Source organism: Raphanus sativus, chromosome 1, assembly GCF_000801105.2.
Source record: "Raphanus sativus cultivar WK10039 chromosome 1, ASM80110v3, whole genome shotgun sequence".
NCBI classification, from domain to species: Eukaryota; Viridiplantae; Streptophyta; class Magnoliopsida; order Brassicales; family Brassicaceae; genus Raphanus; species Raphanus sativus.
Window position 1 is genome coordinate 11,945,796 of NC_079511.1, and position 20,827 is coordinate 11,966,622.

Genomic DNA, 20,827 nt, shown 5'->3' on the forward strand with positions numbered 1-20,827 from the left:
TTGATTTAAAATTTAAAAAAAAGGAAAAGCAAAAGATTTTAAATACAAAAAGAAAACCAGTTTCGTGATTTTATCATATTTATCTTTTAACTGCTTTCAATTTTTACTTTTAATTTTGGCTAAAAATTCAATTTAAAAATTTTTCTAAATAAACTACTAATAAAGCATCCCAAATATTTCTCAGCCACGCATGACCACACGATCTTTTTGAAACGGTTAATGTTTCTATTTAGCAAAGATTTAACTCACGATAAGATTAACAAATTTAACTCCATTTGCGTTGAGAAATAATGAATTCGTAAAATCTTTGTAACAGCTCATGATTCTCAAAGTGTGGTAAAATTTGAATTTCTGACCTGATAAGTCAAAAACTTATTATGAGTGTATTCAACTATCCAGTCTACAATTCTGAATTCATACTTGAACATAGTCTTTGGGAAAACGGTGGCAAGTGGCAACAATAGTCAGAAAGAACACAGATTTGTAATGGATAGATGGATGGGGCATGCTCCAAAGTTGGCAGATGAAGGTCAGGTTAGTAACTCTAAAAATGCCCAAACTCTTAATGCTCAAATTATACTTACGTTATCAATTATATTGATATTTTTTCTTGGAAAAATTGAATTTTTTTCATGAACCCTTTCCTCTTTTAATTTACACTTTGATTCCATGTATAACGCCAAACTCAGTTTTCTATCACTTTGTGTCATTCTACGCACAGGTACTCTTTTCTCTTTTAATTTACAATATAGCTTTTCTTTTTCTAACCAGACATATCAAAATTCAAAAAAAGAAAACAGATTGATCAAAAACTTCTTATGATCGTAACACTTACACTTCAAAATCTACAGTTCTACATGAAAATCAAACTATTTATTGCCAAGTTGTGGCACACCAAAACTCTCTGAAAAGCATTTCTTTCAACGAAAAAAGAAAAAGAACACAAATATGCTATGGTTTGATAGGCGAGTATACATCAAAGTTGGCGGATGAAGATTAAAGTTCAGGTTAGTAAAACTATAAATTCCCATTCAAGTAAATTTTCAACCTTTCGTTTTCTAAATGTTTTACCTTAAAGCACACTTATTAACTAAACATCTAAATGTTTTAGATTCGCCACAAGAAGAAAAAAAAAGTTGTAGGAATAACTAAAAGGTAACAAATGGAGTTTAAGAACCTCGGGTGATAGAGAAAAGGAGAAAGATTCATGTCTAGATCAAGACCTACTGATCAGGTAAGATTCAAATGTATACACTTTGTTTTTATATTTTATTTGTAGATTTTTATAGAATATACTGTATAACATTAAAATGAAAAAAATGTAAAAGAATATCACGAAAAATAATGTAAAATTCAAAACAACATTTCTTTCCAGTGTGAATTATAAAAGAGTGGCCCGGGCGTAGCACGGGAGAAAACACTAGTCAAGAATAACTCACAAGTAAAACATTCGGCCGTAGGTAAGTAACCATTATTATTATTATTATTTTTTTTTTTAAACTGGCAAGTAACCATTATTTTGACGAAAAGTTGACAAATGACTCTCTACTTGGTTTTCTACTCTCAATCCCAGCTACCACATCCACCACATCCACCACCACACCCACCACCACATCCACCACCACCACCACCACATCCACCGCCACTGCCACGGCCAATGCCATCGTCACTATCAATGCCGACACCACCACCATCGACATCATCAGCGCGCCTACGATCCACACCACCGTAATCATCAGCGCGGCTACCACCCCCAACACCACAGCCACCGCCACATCCACCATAGTAATATCCTGGGTGGTGAGAGCTTCGTCCACCACCACTTCCTTTGCTTCGATATGCTCCCTTTCTCTGTCTCTGCTTAGCATTGATACGACAATAGAGACGGAACTCATCTTGTTTAGCTCCAGCCTCCCCATACATCTCCATTAGCACCTTGTGGCTGTGGGTTGCGTCGTTCGACTTTGCATCAACAACTTGTTCTGTTTTACGCAACATCTCTATCGCTTTTCTATTTGAACCGCATTTTAAATAAGCCCTTGCCATGCTTATTCCCGTTTGCCAAGCCAATGCAAACGGTGGCGTTTCGTCTTCTATTCTTTTCAGATACTTCTCCATTGCCTCCACGTCAGGTGCACTCGCGTAAGCCTTCAAAACGCTATTGTTCGTGAGAGTCTTGTCATGGACAACTCCGTTCTCCTCCATCTGCCTCAGAATCTCGTCGACCATGTTTGTTTCTCCAAGAAGGCCGTATAGAGAGATCATCTTGTAGTAAGGGTAAGGTTTGAAGAGCAGACTTTTCTCCCTCATCTTTTGGTAAGTGGCTTCGGCTTCGTGCCGTGTTTTCTTAGACTTTGTGTAGAAGCTTAAGAGAGTGGTGTAGACTAAGTCGTCTTTCATGTTCTCAGGAATGGTTTTGAAGAACTTCTCTGCTTCGCTCAACCCTGAATGGATATCAATAAGATAAAGCCGAGATGCAAAATCTTCAGTGCTTAGCTCGAACACCCCTCGTTTAGTTATCCACTCTGAAACCTAAATACATCACCAAGAATATATTTTGTAACTTTAGTTGTATAACAATATTTCTAAAGTGTCATACCAGAACTGTTTTGTAAACTAGGAGTTAGAAACCTAGAAGAGAGAAAGTAACTGAGACCTGGAGGGCGTGATCGAATCGCCGAGACTCGCAGAGAGCTTTGATGACGGATCTAAGATCCGTAGGGTTTATTTCATTGCCTTGTCTCAGCCACTCGTTCAGCACAGGTGTAACCTTAACCCTCCATAGGAAGTTGAAGAACCTGTTGTCCACCGCCATGACGCGACTATGTAAAGTGTCATTCGGCTTAGCCGAAGTTAGGGTACGCGAGAATTGAATCGGCTGTGTTTTCCTGGACAAGAGAAATCGTTTTGAGTATCGTCCAAGGCTTTGCATCCTTTTCTGTCAATTATGGGAGAAGTTATTAGGATGTTTGTTCCTGCGTCCTTTTCTGTCAGACTATTTGGTAAACATGTGTGCTGCTACAAGCCTGGTAACCTAATTAGACCCTACAAAAATTATTAAGGTTTTTTTTAAGGAGAATTGGAGAAAACAATTTTGACTGTTAATAAAGAAAGTAAGAGAAAGAGAGGTGTTGGTCTGTGTTATTTATTACTCCCTCTGTTTTTAAATAATACTTATTAGTGTATAGTTTTTTGTTATTTTATATTTCCTATATTTCTAAACCAATAAAAGTTCAAGAAATGCAATTAATGTTTTTGAGATTCACAATTATTCATAATTAGTTGATAAAAATTACATTGAAAATATGAAAAATATATCTTTTTAAAACAAAAAAAATTCCTAAAACATACATCTTTAAAAAACAGAGGAAGTATATGATTAACGAGTTATTTATATAAGAGGAAAAATCTGATTTGGAGAATATCTAAAACTTGAGGAATAAGTAAAACTAGGATTCAATATTAGACATCACTTCATTTAAAAAAAAGAATATTAGACATCACATAATATTTATAACATTGACCATATTTTTGTCTTTTATTAGTTTGGTAAACTATACTTTTACTAAACACACAAATATAAAAAATTAAGTTTTTAAAAGAATATAAAACAAAAGTATACTTATTTTTTCAAATAACGAATCAAAATCTAATATTCATTAAAACTATCCGCAACACGAGATATATAGACCTGATCCTTAAAAAAATATTAAAATATTGAATTTTTTGGTTATCGTGCCGGATGGAAGTCGAAAAATCCTAACTTAAAAATTGATCTCAGTTGAGTTTTGTTATTGTGTCGCGGACCGTACGACACGCGGCGGCCCACGATAAATTTGTTTTTTTTTTGTTTTTTGTTTTATTTTTAATTAGACAAAAAATTAATAAAAAAAATAAAAAACAAGATTGGAAATCGAACCTACTCACGATTGCACCATGCTGAGTATAAATAACTTCTTTTTCTAACAAAGAAATTAAAATAGAATGATATCGAAGCAGGCATGTATATTGAAAGAAATGGGCTTGGGCTCATAATGCAAGCTTGACTAGTGGTCAGCGACAGATTGATACTTGATTCGATTCCATACGAGTCTTATCGATTTCTGCTTTTTTTTTACGAGACTCACTGGTTAATTCCGGTTGTGGGGTTGGGTTTCGGTTATAACAAAAGAGACTAGGAGGAGGAGAGTGAGGAAGAAACCCTAAATCGCCATGGATAAGGAGAAGAGACACTCCAGGAGCAGCAACAGGGACGATCGCGATCGCGATCGTGATCGAGATTCGAGCGCGGATCGTTCGCCGGAACGCGACGGCGGACGCCGGCATCGCGATGGAGACTCGAAGCGTCGCGATTCAGATCACCACCGGTCATCGAGGCGCGACGATAGGGAAGACGAGAGAGAGAGAGCTCGGGAGAGGAGGAGATCTGTGGAGCGAGGCGAGAGGGAAGGGAGTAGAGATAGGCACGAAGGGAGTAAAGATAAGGAGACGAGGAGCAAGAGGAAAGAGAGGGAGGAAGAGAATGGGAGTAAGGAAGGGAAGAAGAGATCTAGGTTTTCTGATGGTGGTGGTGAGAGGAGAAATGATAAAGTGAGTGAGGGTTCTAGGGCTATGAACGCACCTAGTGACGTCTCCACTGTGAGTTTCTATCCATTTTAGCTTCGATAGATTTGTTTCATTTCGAGTGGTGTTTGAAAAGCTTATATCTTATCTATGTGCAGGGCGTCACTTCACAAAGTTCTATTGCTTCGGGAACGTCTTTGGCCCCTAGTCAAACCCTGCTCACTAAGGTAACGATATCTCCAACGGATGAAAATAAGGGAGTTAGTATTGTCGGGTCTCATGAGGTTCATGGAAAATCTAGTACAGATGGAACAACATCCGGGCAAACTAGTTCAAACTTGTCTCTTGATGCATTAGCTAAAGCTAAGAAAGCTATTCAGCTTGGAAAGGGTTTAGCCGACAGGTTGAAGAAACTTTCTTCGGTAAGTTCTTCTCTGGACATGTGTATTTATTCTTCTCTTGGAGGAACGTTGTAGTTTGATTCTCTTCTTTTACGCAGGTGAATCAAGGTGCTAAGCTGACTTCAGAAGGTAGCCCACATGCTAAAGTGCCATCATTGACTGCCACTACTCCTGCTGTCTCTGCGGGAACATCTTCTGCTTCAGCACTACCACATGCTGTCTTACCTGGCCTTGAGAATGAGGCCAACATTGAAGCTGTTAAGAGAGCTCAGGATATCGCTGCTAGGATGGGATACCGTCAGGATCCTGAGTTTCCTACCATTATCAATTACCTTCTAGGACAGACACCTGCAGATACGATGGCTGTTCAACAGAAACCCGCGAAGCCTCCTGTTCTGCGTGTGGATGCACTTGGAAGGGAGATAGATGAACATGGAAATGTGATTAGTGTGACTAAGCCTAGCAATCTTAGTACATTAAAGGTGAGTGAAGTTGATTTAAATATCTATTATTTTAATGATCGAGCTCCTAATATACTTGGATTATCTACAGGTTAACATCAACAAGCAGAAGAAAGATGCTTTTCAGATTCTTAAACCTCAACTGGAAGTGAATCCAGAAGAAAACCCCCATTTCGATCCGAGGATGGGTATTGATAAAAACAAGATTTTGAGACCCAAGCGTATGAGTTTTCAGTTTGTTGAGGAAGGTAAATGGACAAGAGATGCTGAGAGTTTGAAGTTGAAGGTATGCATTGCTTTTCCTATGATGGATTCTTTTTAACCATTTAATTCAGTGTGTTATTTTGATGTTTGATTTGTAGAGTCAATTTGGTGAAGCAAAAGCAAGAGAGCTGAGGGTGAAGCAAGCGCATCTGGCTAAGGCCAGGGATGATATAAATCCAAATTTGATCGAGGTATCAGAACGTGCCCCGAGAAAAGAGAAGCCCAAGGAGCTAATCCCAGATGTTGAGTGGTGGTACGTAATTCTTCCCACTTTACCTTTTTTGTTGATGCTGAGTTGTTTTGTCTCGAATGTTCATCTGATGACGGTAAACATGGCATAACCTTGAGGAGAACAAGTCATACTACAATTATCAAACTTAACTTGTAACTTCTAGGGTATTGGATTAAAGTCTACAATTACCATAACTGTAGCTTCGTTTCCTGTTGGTTTAGTGTTATCGTTTCTATTTAGAATTATTCTACCATTTCTTTTCTTCTGAATTTGTATACCTAATATTGCAATTGTTGATTTCTTTGACTGCTGGCTTAGTGTGCTCATTAGTTTGCCGCATATTGCTTCTGATAGTTTGTATTATTTTGTAATCAGCACCAGGGTGATTACTATTAGAATATGGTAATAATGAATCGTCATATTGTTATCTTTCTTTGATGCAGACCAAATAGTTAATTTATCTCCTTGTGCTGTACTGGGTTTTCTTAGCTCATAGTTTTGTTTTGTCTTTCAGGGATGCAGCTGTCCTCACAAATGGCGTGTATGGCGACATAGCTGATGGTACCATTACCGATGGCGATCTGAAGACAGAAAAACTTACACATTACATAGAGCATCCCCGTCCCATAGAGCCACCTGCAGAGGCAGCGCCTCCACCGCCCCAGCCTCTTAAACTGACAAAGAGGGAACAGAAGAAACTTCGAACCCAGAGGCGTCTGGCAAAAGAAAAGGAGAAACAGGAGATGATCAGACAAGGTTTGCTTGAACCACCAAAACCAAAGGTGAAAATGAGCAATCTGATGAAGGTTCTCGGGTCTGAAGCAACGCAAGACCCAACCAAGCTTGAGAAGGAGATCCGCACAGCAGCTGCGGAACGTGAACAGGCTCACACGGACAGGAACGCAGCACGGAAGCTAACACCTGCAGAGAAGCGTGAGAAGAAAGAGAGGAAGCTTTTCGATGATCCAACAACGATCGAGACAATAGTGTCGGTGTACAAGATCAACAAGCTCTCTCATCCAAAGACGAGATTCAAGGTGGAGATGAACGCTAGGGAGAACAGATTAACCGGGTGTAGCGTGATGACAGATGAAATGAGCGTGGTGGTGGTGGAGGGTAAGAGCAAGGCAATAAAGAGATACGGGAAGCTGATGTTGAGGAGGATAAACTGGCAAGAGGCGGTGAAGAAAGATGAGAAGGAAGGAGAGGAAGAAGATGACGACGAAGAAGAGAATGGTGGAAACAACAAGTGCTGGTTGGTTTGGCAAGGAAGCGTTGCGAAACCTAGTTTCTATAAGTTTCTTGTACAAGAGTGCTTAACGGAATCTGCTGCCAAGAAAGTTTTCGCTGATGCGGGTGTCGGTCACTACTGGGACCTCGCTGTCAATTACACAGACGACTAAATCCTTCGTTCCTCCACTTCATATTCTGTCAGTTGCTATAATGTCTCTGATACTTATCAATCATCTCCATAGAAATGCTTCAACTGTTGAACAATGTTATGGGTCTTTCCATGAGTCATTTGCGTTTCTCTGAACAAGTGTTGTGTTCTGCTTCTTGTCGTGTTGGTGTTCACTTTTGAACAAGAATTTGATCTTTATTTGTACTAGGTAATCACATGGTAAAACCTTGACAAAAAAAATCACATGGTAAAATGATCTGAAGTGTAATGATAAAACATAATTAGAGTAAAACTCTGGAGCTTGATTTATCAAAAATTATTTGGTTCAATTGTTCAAAATATTATATCTGGCTTTTGAGTTCTTACTAGGAACATTTGAAAGAGAGATACGAAAAAAAATTGCTATTTGATTTGAAATAAGATACTTCAGTTGAACTATCTGTCACGCGTGTGTAGAAGTGGTCGTATGTTCGTTTTACATTGGACGTGCGACCAAATGCGAGGCTCAGTTGTTGTTATTGTGCGCCTGACAGCGACAGCTATGTCTTCCAGCTTTCTCTTGGCCCAACAATCCACAAGCGCTCAAACCCACACGACGCGTGGACCAATTCTAACACCGAAATCCCGAAATTACCCTTAAAGTCTTTGCTTTGCCCTTCCTTGATTTAAGAATGTTTCTACGTTTTGAATCCTTTGAAAAATCTCTTTTTGGTTGATTCTTCTTCCTTTCTGCATCGAATTCTTCCTTTCTGCATCGAAATCTCTTGGAGGAAATGATGCAGAACTGTTCATTTATTAACCGGAGAAGGAGTTTCGAAGATGATGATGTACCGATCTCAGATAGAACGTTAGAGATAAATTCTCACATCTCTGTTCCTTGTCATTTGAAACAGTGTCTTGATCTCAAGGTAAAAAAAAAATCAGATTACTTTTCATCTGTTTTTTCCTGATATGAATTATATATTATTGGGAGAGACTTCGGGTTTGAGGATTGATTGTCAAGGACAATCATTTGTCAGTTATGGTATGACAAATGTAACTTCTTTGGTTTCCTTTATAATTGATTTTCTTCTTTTTACTTGTGTTGCATTTATTGTTTCAGCCCTCCTCTCTATTGTCTGTCATAAATGCTCACAGGGTTTGATTTCATTACCAAAACATAAACCCGAACTAAAATTTTCTTTGCAGAAGAATTTACTTGGAAAGTTTCATGGCTCACTTTGAGTTCTTTTCTTTTTTTTTTCTATTGAATCTACCGGATGTTTATTTTAGAAAAAAAAGTTATCTTGTATATCAGAGAAAAAACATATACAAAAAAAAGTTATCTTGCATATGAAAAATCTCGTCCATATTTGTTTTGTCTCTGCATTGCAAAGAAAGAAAGCAGAATCATCATGTTTCCTCATTATTCTTTCTCGCATTAGTTTTAAAAAATATTTACTTGTGTTCTGGGAATTAAGCTATTAGCCTTAGCATCAAAGTACTTTTGAAGTTTCAAAATTCTGATTAATTTTTAATTGAAAGCTACATGTTTGTTCTATGTTTAATTAGACAGGAGAAGTTTACTACATAAACCGGAACACCGGAATGAGAGTGGAGGAAGACAACAACAACAACAATGCATATGATGATTTCAGTGGAGAATCGGATGTAACTGTTGTTTCAGAAGACGATGGCTCTTATTATGAAAGCGAAGAATCTTCATCCGAGTCATCAATAGAGAATCACAAAGAAGAGAGTGAAGATCTTGTGGTAGCTGGTTGCAAAGCTTGTTATATTTATTACATGGTACCTAAACTCTTGAAAGATTGCCCCAAATGTGCATCTCAGCTTCTCCACTTTGATCGACTTCACTCTTCTTCCCCTTAACCAAACCTCTTTTTATCCTCATTCTCTTCATATAGATTTGTAAGTTTCCTTTTCATCCCTTAAATCGTATATGTATGAACTATTGGTCATGTTGTGTCTCGATCGCATTAACACGAGGTTTGATGGCACTGTTTCAAACACTAGATAACAATAACAAAAAATACGAATCGGACTTAGAATGTTGATACGTATAATGGATGCACAATATGCATTTGGTTATTAGAGCGAACAAGCAGATTTGAACGTAGGAAATGCATGTTTCTATGAGATTTATAAATTTGTGAGATTGATAAAATAGATTGTTGAAAGTGTTTGGAGGGGATGTTTTGGAGAGTTGTTGTTGTTGTTGTTGCACTACAGATTTAAAGTTTGGTCAATGGAGATAGGAGCCCTTAAGACTTGCGCGCCTTGTAGAAATAATAAAGAAAGTAAATAACATAATGATTGCAGCATGTGAATAACGAATTTTCTGTTCAATTTATTTCCCATTTGTCTTTAGTTTTGACCAAAATAAAAGTGATCATTGCACAACAATTAATATGGACATTTTAAAATACCTTTTTTTGTTTTGACCTGATAATATAGTAGAGAGCCATCACTATAATATGAATGAGTGAAACCTCTGTAAATTAATAAACATCTGTAAATTAATAATGTCAGGATTACACCAAAATTATAATTTTTAATAATTTATAGAAATTATTAATTTATCGATATAGTAACTGAACCAAAAATTCAATTTAAAACTATAAAATTATATTATTTTATAGAAATTTTTAGTATATATTAATTTACAGAATATTAATTTAAAGATGTTATATTGTATATTTTTATTGCTACCAAATCATTCGAGCAAATTTATGGATTCACAAGAGTGCATTATCCTTGTTTTAGTATGAGTGATATTTTTTCAATATAAATGTTAAATTTATTCAACCAAGAATACTATTTTTTACAATGTATGTTATTCTTGTTTAAGAAAACTTTTAGAAAATAAATTGAATAAAAAAATTATCTAAAAGAAAACCATGTTTTAGGGTTTTTTCATAGGCTGAAGCATTCATTACCTTCATGTTTCAAGCATTCATTACCTTCATGTTTGAAATTCTATTTTTGACTTCTTTTTTTGATTGATAAATCCTATCGGCTGACTGATATGGGTACATATCAAGCCTTAAGAAGTTACTACTAAGCTATCACCATTTTGTTAAAACTGTTGTGGATAAACTTTTTATAGTGATTGATCCCACCCTGATAAGCTCCGCATCTAGGAAAATTCAATTAGCACTGTAAAAACCCGTGGCCCATTGCGACAAGATTTTTTGGAAAGATTTCAATACCATCCCGCTGACAGAGAGTCGAACTCGCTACCATTGGCATTCGTGTGTGAAAATCTTGTTGAAACCACTAGACCAACATCGATATGTTTGAAATTCTACTTTGAATTGTTTGTCAATAACCTTGATGAGAACCGATGGGGAGCTTGGGTCTTCACCATGTCTTCTTCGATTTCGCTGTATGTGAACCAAACTCCGTTGTACCAGTTCACTGTTGGATGCTCTGTTCATGTCAAAGTCCAAGTGGATTTGGTGTTAAACTCAACCTTATAAGTCTCTTCCCCATGTTTTCTTAACATGGTATATTTTCGCGTTTCAGCCTTCTAAGCCGAAGATTGTTGATTTCTTTTTCCATCACATTTAAACACTGCTACTCTGTGTTTCCTACGACGGTGTGATCTGACTACTTATTTTGTATTGTATCATTCGGTCGAATACCTATGTCAATGAAACTTTTGGTGCTGTAGAAATGAATATCAATGAAACTTTGACTATTTGTTTTCTCAATCAGACGTCCATATGAGGGAACATAAATTGAACCAGAAAGATAGTCGATGCACCATTATAAGTGATTTTTGAAGATAAGTTTTGTTTAATATTTTTTCTTAATTTTAATGTAACTTGTAATAGTAAACATTTACTTTTCTGTCAGTCAAAATTAATAGAAAACATATGAAATAACATATAATTTCAAGAAAAGACTTTTTTTTTTAGATACAGATGGATTTTAGTGTGTTTTAACGGCTCTAATCTGGGAAAATGGTGTTGAAAGACAAACCTAATTAGTTTAACTATCAGTTTTATTATAATGTAAGCAATCCGCTGGAGATTTATATCATACATATATAACTAAGGACGCTTAATACTGTCACATTAAATGGTTGTTAACAAAAAGTCAACTTATGAGCTAAATTCAACTCTTGGACATATGTGTATCTGTGCTGTATATATCTTTGTTGGGACAAAATTAACACATCCAATCCGGAGTACACATAGCCTCGGAATTTGATTTTTTACCTGCGGGCTCTGCCCCATTTAACGCGCTGCAGGATGAATACGGATTAATAGATCTGAAAATTATGCGGGACGAGTGCAGATGAGGATGCGGGTCGAGTATATTTTTTGCGAAGTGGATACGGGTCGATCAAATTTAACTGCAAAAATAAAGTATTTTATTTTAAATATGATTTTTATTAAAAATAAATAAAATTACGAATATTTATAAAATAATAATAAATATATATATTATTTATATTATTGTTTTAATAAAATATTAATAAAAATATATAAAATATATATATAATTTTAATATTACATACAGGTTACCCACTAATTAAGCAGGGCGAATGCGGATATTTTTTTTATTCGCTGATTAAATTTTTGAATAAAAAAATGAGTCGAACCGCAGCAGAACGGGGTGGGTCGGGCCAGATCAACCTGCAAACCCAGCGCTACACATAGCAAGAGGACCTCATGAATTGATCATCAATCCGATAAAAATAAACGTGTCATTACTATTCTCAAAAATTCTGTATAAAAATAACGACGGAAATCCACAAACTATTCAAGTGTGGTTGCACTATCTAACCCGAACATGGCAGAGATCATGAAAAAAATGATGTTTCGTTAAGTTTTAAGAGAGAGAGGGGCATAGGCTGACAGAAGAGACAAGGGAGAAATCACAAATGCTCAAGAAACATTCGAACTAACTTATTTAATATTTTACCAAAAAAAAAACATTCGAAGTAACTTGCTGGAGAACCCGATAAAATAGTCCCAAAAGTACATATAGTTCATTTTGCTAAGTGTATTTACTAATTGACTTGTTTCGTTAGTAGTTTCCACCTTCAAAAAAAAGAGAAAGGTGGTAATTTTTGTCTAAACTTTCATGTTTTTCTTCGTCGTTGAAGTAAATGAAACCGTACTTCAATCAGATAACTATTAAAACAGATTTTTATTCTAATCGTAATGTAGGTTCCAATAAAAATAAGTCCTTTAAGTTTCTATATATCATACTAAGTTGAACAGAAAAATACTGAGTTATGGGTGTCCTACTCTTGTTTGACACCTCTTTTTACCAGCTCTGGATTTGATACTATGTCCGGTGACCTTCTTCTTGGGCGAGGTGAAGACACTGACTCATTTAGACGCTTAGTTGAAAGGAATTTCATATGTGCATCAAATGTTGAGAGGAGGAAAGTGTTTCCAAATACACACAATCCAATGAGAGCCTTGAGCCAGGATATTACAATTGATGTGGTCAAGTCAACAAAAACAGAATGTTGCTGGCCAACTGAGTTAAGAGTTTACGTCTGCATATACAACCAAAAATGCGTCAAGAGACAAATGGAGCACAGATTTTCACGAATGTTTTAATAGAATCGTAGGCAGTCCTAATAAGGATAATTTGGAATGATTAGACTCGTCCAGGTATCACAACTGAACAAAAGAGATCGATTCTAGAGAATTTCACAATTGTCGAAAAAGGAACTTCACAATTGTAAGTGTGATTTTGAAAAACTGTTGAGTTTTAATACCAGACTGATAAAAAGCGAAAATTTGTTATTTTGGGGTTTCTTCTCGCTTAGTTTCTCGTCTACGTTTTTCATTGGTTTATAAATCATGTAGATCATCAAAGCAATGGAGAGAACTCTATTATAAACCTTTCCAGTTACTATATATTTAGTTTATCACATTTTGTGAATATATATATATGAAGAATCTGAGTGCTTTTACCAAATGAAAAGACAATACTACACCTAAATGACTATTACGATCGCGTCTAACATGCATGCCAAAAAAGGTTCTTTACTACACTTTTATCTTTAGTATATTTTACAACCTTTTCCTTATATATATAACTACATTGTAGTAGCCAGATTTAACGAAGGAAATAGGAATAGTCAGTCACTTGTTATTATGTCACCATTTCGTCAAACGTTTTGCAACTAATTATGATTTTTCTTAAATCTGTTTCCTTTCTCACGGCCAAAACTCTTACTCGTTGCTTCAAACAACTCCCCTTTTATTGTTCATCTTTTCTCCAACCACTGTCAACTAATTTTTCTAGTATCATTTCGGTTGATATCGACTAAAAAGTTTACATAATAGTTCGAAGGTGAAAAATTGCCAGCAGCAGCAACGACTATACACAACTATAGACAGTATGTGAAAGATATAAGGATATATATAACCAAAAACGTAAAAGACAATCGGAATAAAAAGTATACGTGCATATGTGTTATGTGTATAATGTAGATGAATTGTGGGGGTCACATGGAGTTCAGAGAAAGATCAGAACAGTCCCCACATCATCTGTGGCTTGGGTCCTCGGGTTCTGCGGATACCGAACACCATCATGCATGCCCAACACTCTTTTTCATTATTTTTTCCTTTCTTTTTTGGGTTTTTATTTTTTCCAGTTTTAGGGTATATTTATGTGTTTTACAACTTTAATATATATTTAATATCCATATTTTTTATATGTCATATCAGTTGTATTAGACACAAAGTGCCAAACATCTGTAGTTGAAAGGGTATCTAAACAATATATAAGATGGATTGATCACTTATCTTATCACTAATTGGTTTTACGTTGAAAGTTCATCTAGCTTAACATGTTATCAGAGTCCAATCCACCTAGTTCAATCCGATCCACATCGATCTGACCTAAAGTTAGTTCATCAATTTTTTTCCAAAATTTACGCTCAAAGAACCATCTCGAAGAAGTGTATTAAACACAAAATGTCTATATCAATAATTGGAAAATATCCTAAACAATATATAAGATAAATAAACCACTTATCTTATCAACAATTTGGAAGTCTTTCTATCTTAACAGATTAATCTAGTAGATTATTGAAAACTTGCATTTACTGCTACAGAAATTGGATACTACTGCATGATCAAAGTTTGAAATATTTTTTTTGATAATACCGGAGGATAATAGAATTATTTGCTATTGGACGACCATGTTAACTGCATGTTTCCAAATTCAAACCCAAATTGCAACTTTGTATTAAAAAAAAAGATTAACCCATGGTAAATGGTTTACACGGTCCTCCAAATCTTTTACTATTAGCTTACCACTATTTACTGCTTGTTACCTTTTGCCAAAGTTTACTGCTTGGTTAATATACTTAATACCCACATTATCCCGTATACATAAATAAAAAGAATGCATGCTTTATCAGTTTCTACTAGGGCTGGGCATTTCGGTTTAGTTTCGGGTTCGGTTTGGGTTCGGTTTGATTTGGGTTATTTGGGTTTTATAAAACTCAAACCAATTAAAACCAAAGTAGCTTTGGTTTGGGTTTAATTCGGTTCATTTAAGTTCGGTTTGGTTTACATTATTATGGTCTAGTTTGGTTTGGTGTAATTCGGGTTGGTTATAAAATATGAAGGCATCAGTTTTATACTTTTATTAAAAAATAATCAACTTACAAACGACAGAGTGAGAATATAAAAACTTATGCTACATGATTTTATATATAATAGTATTATTTGAATCGTATTTATATTTTTTTTTAAAGATATAAAAGTTATGAAAAAATGAAAAACGAAACTTTAACTAAAATTTACAATATGTTAACACACACACATATATATATATATATATATATATATATATATATATATATTGGATTATTGGTTTGGTTCGATTCGGTTCGGTTTAAACTCAAACTAAACCAAACCGTTCGGATTGAGTAAAACATAAACCAATTAGGTTACATAAAAAATACGGTTTGGTTTGGTTCGGTTTAACTTCGGTTTGGTTAGTTCGGTTCGGTTTGGTTTGGGTTTTTTGTCCACCCTTAGTTTCTACTCCTTGCATCATTTCTTTATTATTAGCCTTTCATTCTTTCTTCACGCTCCCTTTTGTGGTTTCCTTTTAGTTTGATTCAACTTCCCATCATGCATGTATACATATTTTATTATTATGTTACATTCCAAGTAATCTATCTTATTATTGACATTTTGACAGGTATTGTCATCATATTCCTCTCCACTCGCTGCCCATTCCACTTGCCTCATTTCTAATCGAAAATCTATTTTACTCATTATTTAACCAAGTCACTCATGCACTCTTTCTGTATTATATTATATGTAATAAGTGCAACTATAGTACTTCGTTTGTCCTACTTATATTTTTGAATTTTTGACTAAATTTGATTTTTTGAACTTTTCTTAGGAAACATATTAACAAGATGCACGTACATGTGTTTTACACATTAGTAATAAAAAACATCAATCACCTCTAAGGTAGGTAAGTATCGCAGTAAAACAAAAACTGATTTTTGTTTAGAATAAGTTAAGTGTTCGGGGTTAATGAAAGGGAAATTGGTCTCTATAATCATGAAAAAATATAATTCAGGTACTAGCTATTTAATCTACCAAAACCTATACACACCACTAAATATACATATTAATACTGTAATACTCCTTGCATCAACCGGTGAAACCTGAAACAAAAAAAAAATTAAAATTTTTATAATTATTAATTATTTCTGTTGACAATTTACTCACATATTCAAAGCCACCATTTTTTCCACTGTGATCACCATCGAGATCTTCTGAGTTTATTCTCCTTCTCGAAATGCGTTACAAAAGGAACATCGACGAAGCTTCTGAAATCGATTGCAAGACGGCAGCGTTACAATTGAAGCAGCGAGAAAGAGCAATTCGAGCTTCTTTCCTTTACATCTGCATTTTATTTTCAGATTTGAGCCGCTAAGATGCCATCAATTACGTTTCTGGAGCAGTTCTATGGAGAAGAATACCATCTTAAAAAAATCGGTAGGAGAAGATGAACAATTATTTTATTGTATTGTGTTCTATTAGATGCATACAGAATAGAAATGTAGATAATATATATTTTCATATTTTGTTATGTGATATATTCTGTTATTATACTATTTTATCATGATATTATATATTCTATTATTATATTATTTTGTTAGATTTTGATATTTGGGTTTAGAGTTTATATTTGGGTTAAGGTTTATATCTGTGTTAGGGTTTAGTGATTAGAGTTTATGGTTTAGTATTTACAAGGTAAAGAAGTATAATTAGGAGCAACATTAACTACTTCCATGTAATTATAGGCTTTTCATAATTTCACCAATATTTACTATGTTATTTATTTCGTTTCATTCTATTTGGATTTAGGATTTATATTTGGATAATGGTTTAGTGATCATAGTTTAGGGTTTAATAATTAGAAGATGAGGAGATATGGTTCGGATCAGCATTAACTTCTTCTATGCAATCATATATATACATGTTATAATTTCACCAATATGTGTTAAGTTATTTATTTTGTTTCATTATATTTGGATTTATAGTTTATATTTGGATTTAGTATTTACTGATTAGAGTTTGGTTTAGTATTTAGAGATTGGGGTAAGGGTATGACTAGGATAAAGTTTAATATATATGAATTGAGGTTAGGATACACTCTGTTGTGTTTACTATTTAGGGATTTTGGTTGTGGTTTGAAATCCTACACTATTTATATGATATGGAATATAACAATTGATGCATGTGTATGCAGAGGCGGACCCACGTTGATGGGTACAGGGTCACGTGCCCCCTACTGATTATGTAAACCGTTGCGGTTGAATCCTGTATCTTATGCTCATCTATCTCAGTGGTCTTATGGTGCTCACGTCTTTTGCTTGTGTGAAGGGGTTCGATGTCCGTAACAGAAGCTTTTAACATCAATTTTGTTTCGTCCCATTCTATTGTCTACGGATCATAATCACATTAAAAGAAACATCATTTTGTCGCCAAAAAGAAAGAAATCTGTTTCTGTGCATTTATTTTCTTATGTATAATTTTCTTTTTGTTTCTTTTTCTTTGAAACTAGTTCATACCTTTTTTCTGAGAAAAAAACTAATTCATACCTTCATTCATTTATTTCATACTAGAGTGTTGAAAAAAAATTCTAGAACAACTAAGTTATTTCTTTTGAAAAAAGGATTAACAAAAAAATTAAAGATAATATTTAAAAATAAAAATGTAGTATTATTTAGCTAAACACAGCATTATAGATAACTTAGTATTTGAATTATGTATATATTTATAATATTGTGCCCCCGACTAAAAGGGTTTCTGGATCCGCCACTGTGTGTATGCAACCGATAAATTTGTAACGTGGATGTTTCTTCCTTCTTTTGTATGAAATAGTTTTCAGTCATTTTTGTCTACATATTTAACCGGGTAATTGTGAGTAGGAAGAATATACAGTATAACATCTTTAAATTAATAATTTATAAATTAATATCTCTATAAATTAATATAATTTCATAGTTTCAAATTGAGTTTTGGTTTAATTATTATCTCGATAAATTAATAATCTCTATAAATTAATAAAAAATTATAGTTTTTGTGTAGTCCAACATTATTAATTTATAGAGGTTTTACTGTATGTAACTGACTAATTTTGGGTGTAAATGTTAGATTCTTCGTTATGTCAAAGTAATTGCTAACTACTTAATTTCACTTCTAAATATAATTATTACACAAATAAATCCTTAACAAAACGGATGATTAACCTTTTTCTCCATTATTGACAAAAAGAAATTTGATCATCCATTTCCTTAACCCCGAATACTTAACTTATTTACAATATTATATATATACCCGTGCACAACGTAAAAATAATAATACAATCTAGCAAACGTATTGAAACTATTAGCAGTATAACAATATTGTCAATAATAATCTAGCATACTTTCACATACCAAACAAAAATTAGCTATAAAATAAGTTCAACACTAACGAATCGAATATCCACTAGCCTCGATATTCACAAATTATTTTGTTATGGTTGATACATATGATTAACTTATGATGCTATTTCTTCGTAAGACTTGAATAAAAAAGATAAAGTTCTAAGACTGTTAAAATATTTTAGGAAATGAGTGATTTTTTTTTTGTAGAAAACAAAAAGGAGATTGCAATGATAGTTTTTAGGAGAAAACCAATTATCGCAGTTGAAGATTAAATTAGTTGATATCATTACAAAATGGTCTTCTTTTAAATCTGTGCAAACGCAACATGGTTTTCATTATACATTCATGAACTTCTGTGCAAAACGTAAAAGCAAACCAGCAGTAACAATCAATACAATTAAAAGGGTATCATTCTCATTTCATGTTCTTAATGAAATATTTAAGTTTTTCAAAATTGTCTTTAATTTTATGAATAAACTAATTTTTTTATTAATGGTATTATTGTCTTTCGGTTTTGGGCCTATAATACATTTAAATGGGTTATTTTTATATATTATCCATTTCATAGTCCATAACGTTTCTGATAATAACAACAAATTAAAATCTGCAATAATTTTAAAAAATAATATTAGATTGAATTCTTTTAACTAACTATTTTACGATTTTATCAGTAAACTAAAAAAAATTTGGCCCACTTTATATGTTTTGAAATATTTTATGAAAAATATAATTGTTAAATTTAAAATATTTCTTAAGTAAAAGTTTCAGGTACAACCATTTTTTAACTTATTTAGAAACAAAAAAACGATTGTGTGAGACATTGTAAAATAAAAATTTCTTCGTACTGTACACACTATAAAATTTCTTATTCTATATAATTTAATCATATAACTTATGTTTAACTTATAGAAATATTAAACAATTCATATACTTGCACTTTTTATATAATAACAAATAATAGATCCGCATAATTGAAACTTGATCATGTGATATTTTATATAGTTAAAACAAAAGCCTTATCTGTCTATTTGTAAATGAAACAATAAAAATAGTAAAGTGCGGGTCAAAAATCTAGTTGCTTTTTATGACCTTTAAGTAATTTTGTCAATTTTATCACCATATATATGTATAGTCTTTTCTTTTGAAACACTATAGTCTAAAAGACTCCAAACATATATACAGTGAAGACTCAAAATTTGATAAGAGATCCCATAAACAATCTATATATATAAAAGAGAGTTGAATCTCTCCTGCTGACATATCAGCGTCCACGTCAGAAATTAGAAGTCTCACGAGTTGACACATCAGATACGCACCGTATCACTTAAACTTTGTTCTCTCAAAATGGGTTTCGCAGTGGGCTTCGTCCAGCGCAAATGAAATGCTCTTCGGCACTAGGCCCATCGACACTGTTCTACGGAATCCCTAAACAGATGTTCTCCTTCGTGTTCTTCGTCTGTTTTCATTTGGCGCTGAAACTTTCTAGATTCTGTAACGGTGTTTGTGGTTTAATCTTAAATCGTCTTTATTCTCCATCCCACTACGAATCAACCTATTGCGCTCTTCGTCTGCTAGATCCTTATATATATAAACCTTCGATGCGTCGTTTCCGGCAAAATCTATAATCTTCCGGAGATCGCGATCTCTTCATCTCTCTGAAAAAGGCAGCGTCTTGTGGGGTTAGCAAGCTATTCGTCGGCGAGCAGGTGAGGCCAGCGACCATTGGCATTACCCGGAGCAACCACAACTTCAAGCTTTCTGACTATACAATGTCCATACGCTTATGGGTATTTCTCAAACCTTGGATATATTATCAAATATATAAGATACTCCAATTTTTCTTTTTCTTTTCCAGCTTTAAAATACTCCAAATTTTGTGAGGCTCATAATCCGTTCGTGGAATATAATTATTTATTTTATGGTTATAGTTTAACTTGCAAATGTATGATTATAAATACAAACAAAAGTAATTTAAAATATATATTATATTTTAACTATGTTTTCACAAATGAAATTTCTATAAGTTCTATATGTATTAATGCTTTTAAAAATATTAATAAACTTTAATATAAATATAAAACACTGTTATAGAATAACTTACAAAATCCAATCAAATGACATAGAAGATTAATCTTATTTCTTCTAAGAATAGGAATAGATGAAGTAGAATAAAAAAACTTATATGATGTATAAATCTTTATAATTACACATTGTGAATGATATAGATGATATAAAAGGGAAAAACATTGACAATACAAGTTAGATCAAATATAAATAAACAAATAAAACATATTTGGATATTCTCATTTCTAAAATAAAACTATACTGTATAGGAAAATTGGTCAATTGTAATAAAATTATGTTTTCATCAAACTAAAAACCCACAACAAAAAATATAAATAATAATTATAATAGTATGGTCTCACAACATATACATCAAATAAAAATTAGAACACATCACATTAAAATAAGTATATATTAAATGTTAAACAAAATAAAAATAGACATTTTAAACTAAATATTTATAGTATACATATATAGATATAATTATGTTTAAATATT

General features: G+C 33.5%; 3 protein-coding genes across 3 annotated transcripts; 2 read left to right on the plus strand and 1 right to left on the minus strand.

The window, feature by feature from the left end:
- Window positions 1–1,563: 1,563 nt before the first annotated feature.
- Window positions 1,564–2,985, minus strand: LOC108857766 (putative pentatricopeptide repeat-containing protein At1g43010). The gene is made up of 2 exons (XM_056989678.1): window positions 2,657–2,985; window positions 1,564–2,532 (listed from the first exon to the last, which is right to left on the minus strand). Exons 1-2 carry the CDS (start codon window positions 2,930–2,932, stop codon window positions 1,564–1,566), a joined length of 1,245 nt encoding a protein of 414 aa, XP_056845658.1. The 5' UTR covers window positions 2,933–2,985.
- Window positions 2,986–4,131: 1,146 nt separating this feature from the next.
- LOC108808330 (protein RDM16) lies at window positions 4,132–7,535 on the plus strand. Its single transcript, XM_018580496.2, has 6 exons — window positions 4,132–4,638; window positions 4,722–4,985; window positions 5,063–5,446; window positions 5,517–5,711; window positions 5,788–5,942; window positions 6,436–7,535. The coding sequence occupies exons 1-6, from the start codon at window positions 4,213–4,215 to the stop codon at window positions 7,322–7,324; spliced, it is 2,313 nt and encodes a 770-aa protein (XP_018435998.2). The 5' UTR covers window positions 4,132–4,212; the 3' UTR covers window positions 7,325–7,535.
- Window positions 7,536–8,032: 497 nt separating this feature from the next.
- Window positions 8,033–9,320, plus strand: LOC108852629 (protein CURLY FLAG LEAF 1). Its single transcript, XM_018626130.2, has 2 exons — window positions 8,033–8,231; window positions 8,875–9,320. Exons 1-2 carry the CDS (start codon window positions 8,097–8,099, stop codon window positions 9,190–9,192), a joined length of 453 nt encoding a protein of 150 aa, XP_018481632.2. The 5' UTR covers window positions 8,033–8,096; the 3' UTR covers window positions 9,193–9,320.
- Window positions 9,321–20,827: the final 11,507 nt, after the last annotated feature.

Bases quoted from the DNA above. Each gene is read 5' to 3' on its own strand.
- LOC108857766 (XM_056989678.1), bottom strand. From the start codon at position 2,932: ATGCAAAGCCTTGGACGATACTCAAAACGATTTCTCTTGTCCAGGAAA. The intron at 2,533-2,656 runs GTCTCAGTTACT...TGATGTATTTAG, and splicing joins GATTCGATCACGCCCTCCAG to GTTTCAGAGTGGATAACTAA.
- LOC108808330 (XM_018580496.2), top strand. From the start codon at position 4,213: ATGGATAAGGAGAAGAGACACTCCAGGAGCAGCAACAGGGACGATCGC. The intron at 5,712-5,787 runs GTATGCATTGCT...TTTGATTTGTAG, and splicing joins CTGAGAGTTTGAAGTTGAAG to AGTCAATTTGGTGAAGCAAA. The intron at 5,943-6,435 runs GTACGTAATTCT...TTTGTCTTTCAG, and splicing joins ATCCCAGATGTTGAGTGGTG to GGATGCAGCTGTCCTCACAA.
- LOC108852629 (XM_018626130.2), top strand. From the start codon at position 8,097: ATGATGCAGAACTGTTCATTTATTAACCGGAGAAGGAGTTTCGAAGAT. The intron at 8,232-8,874 runs GTAAAAAAAAAA...ATGTTTAATTAG, and splicing joins AACAGTGTCTTGATCTCAAG to ACAGGAGAAGTTTACTACAT.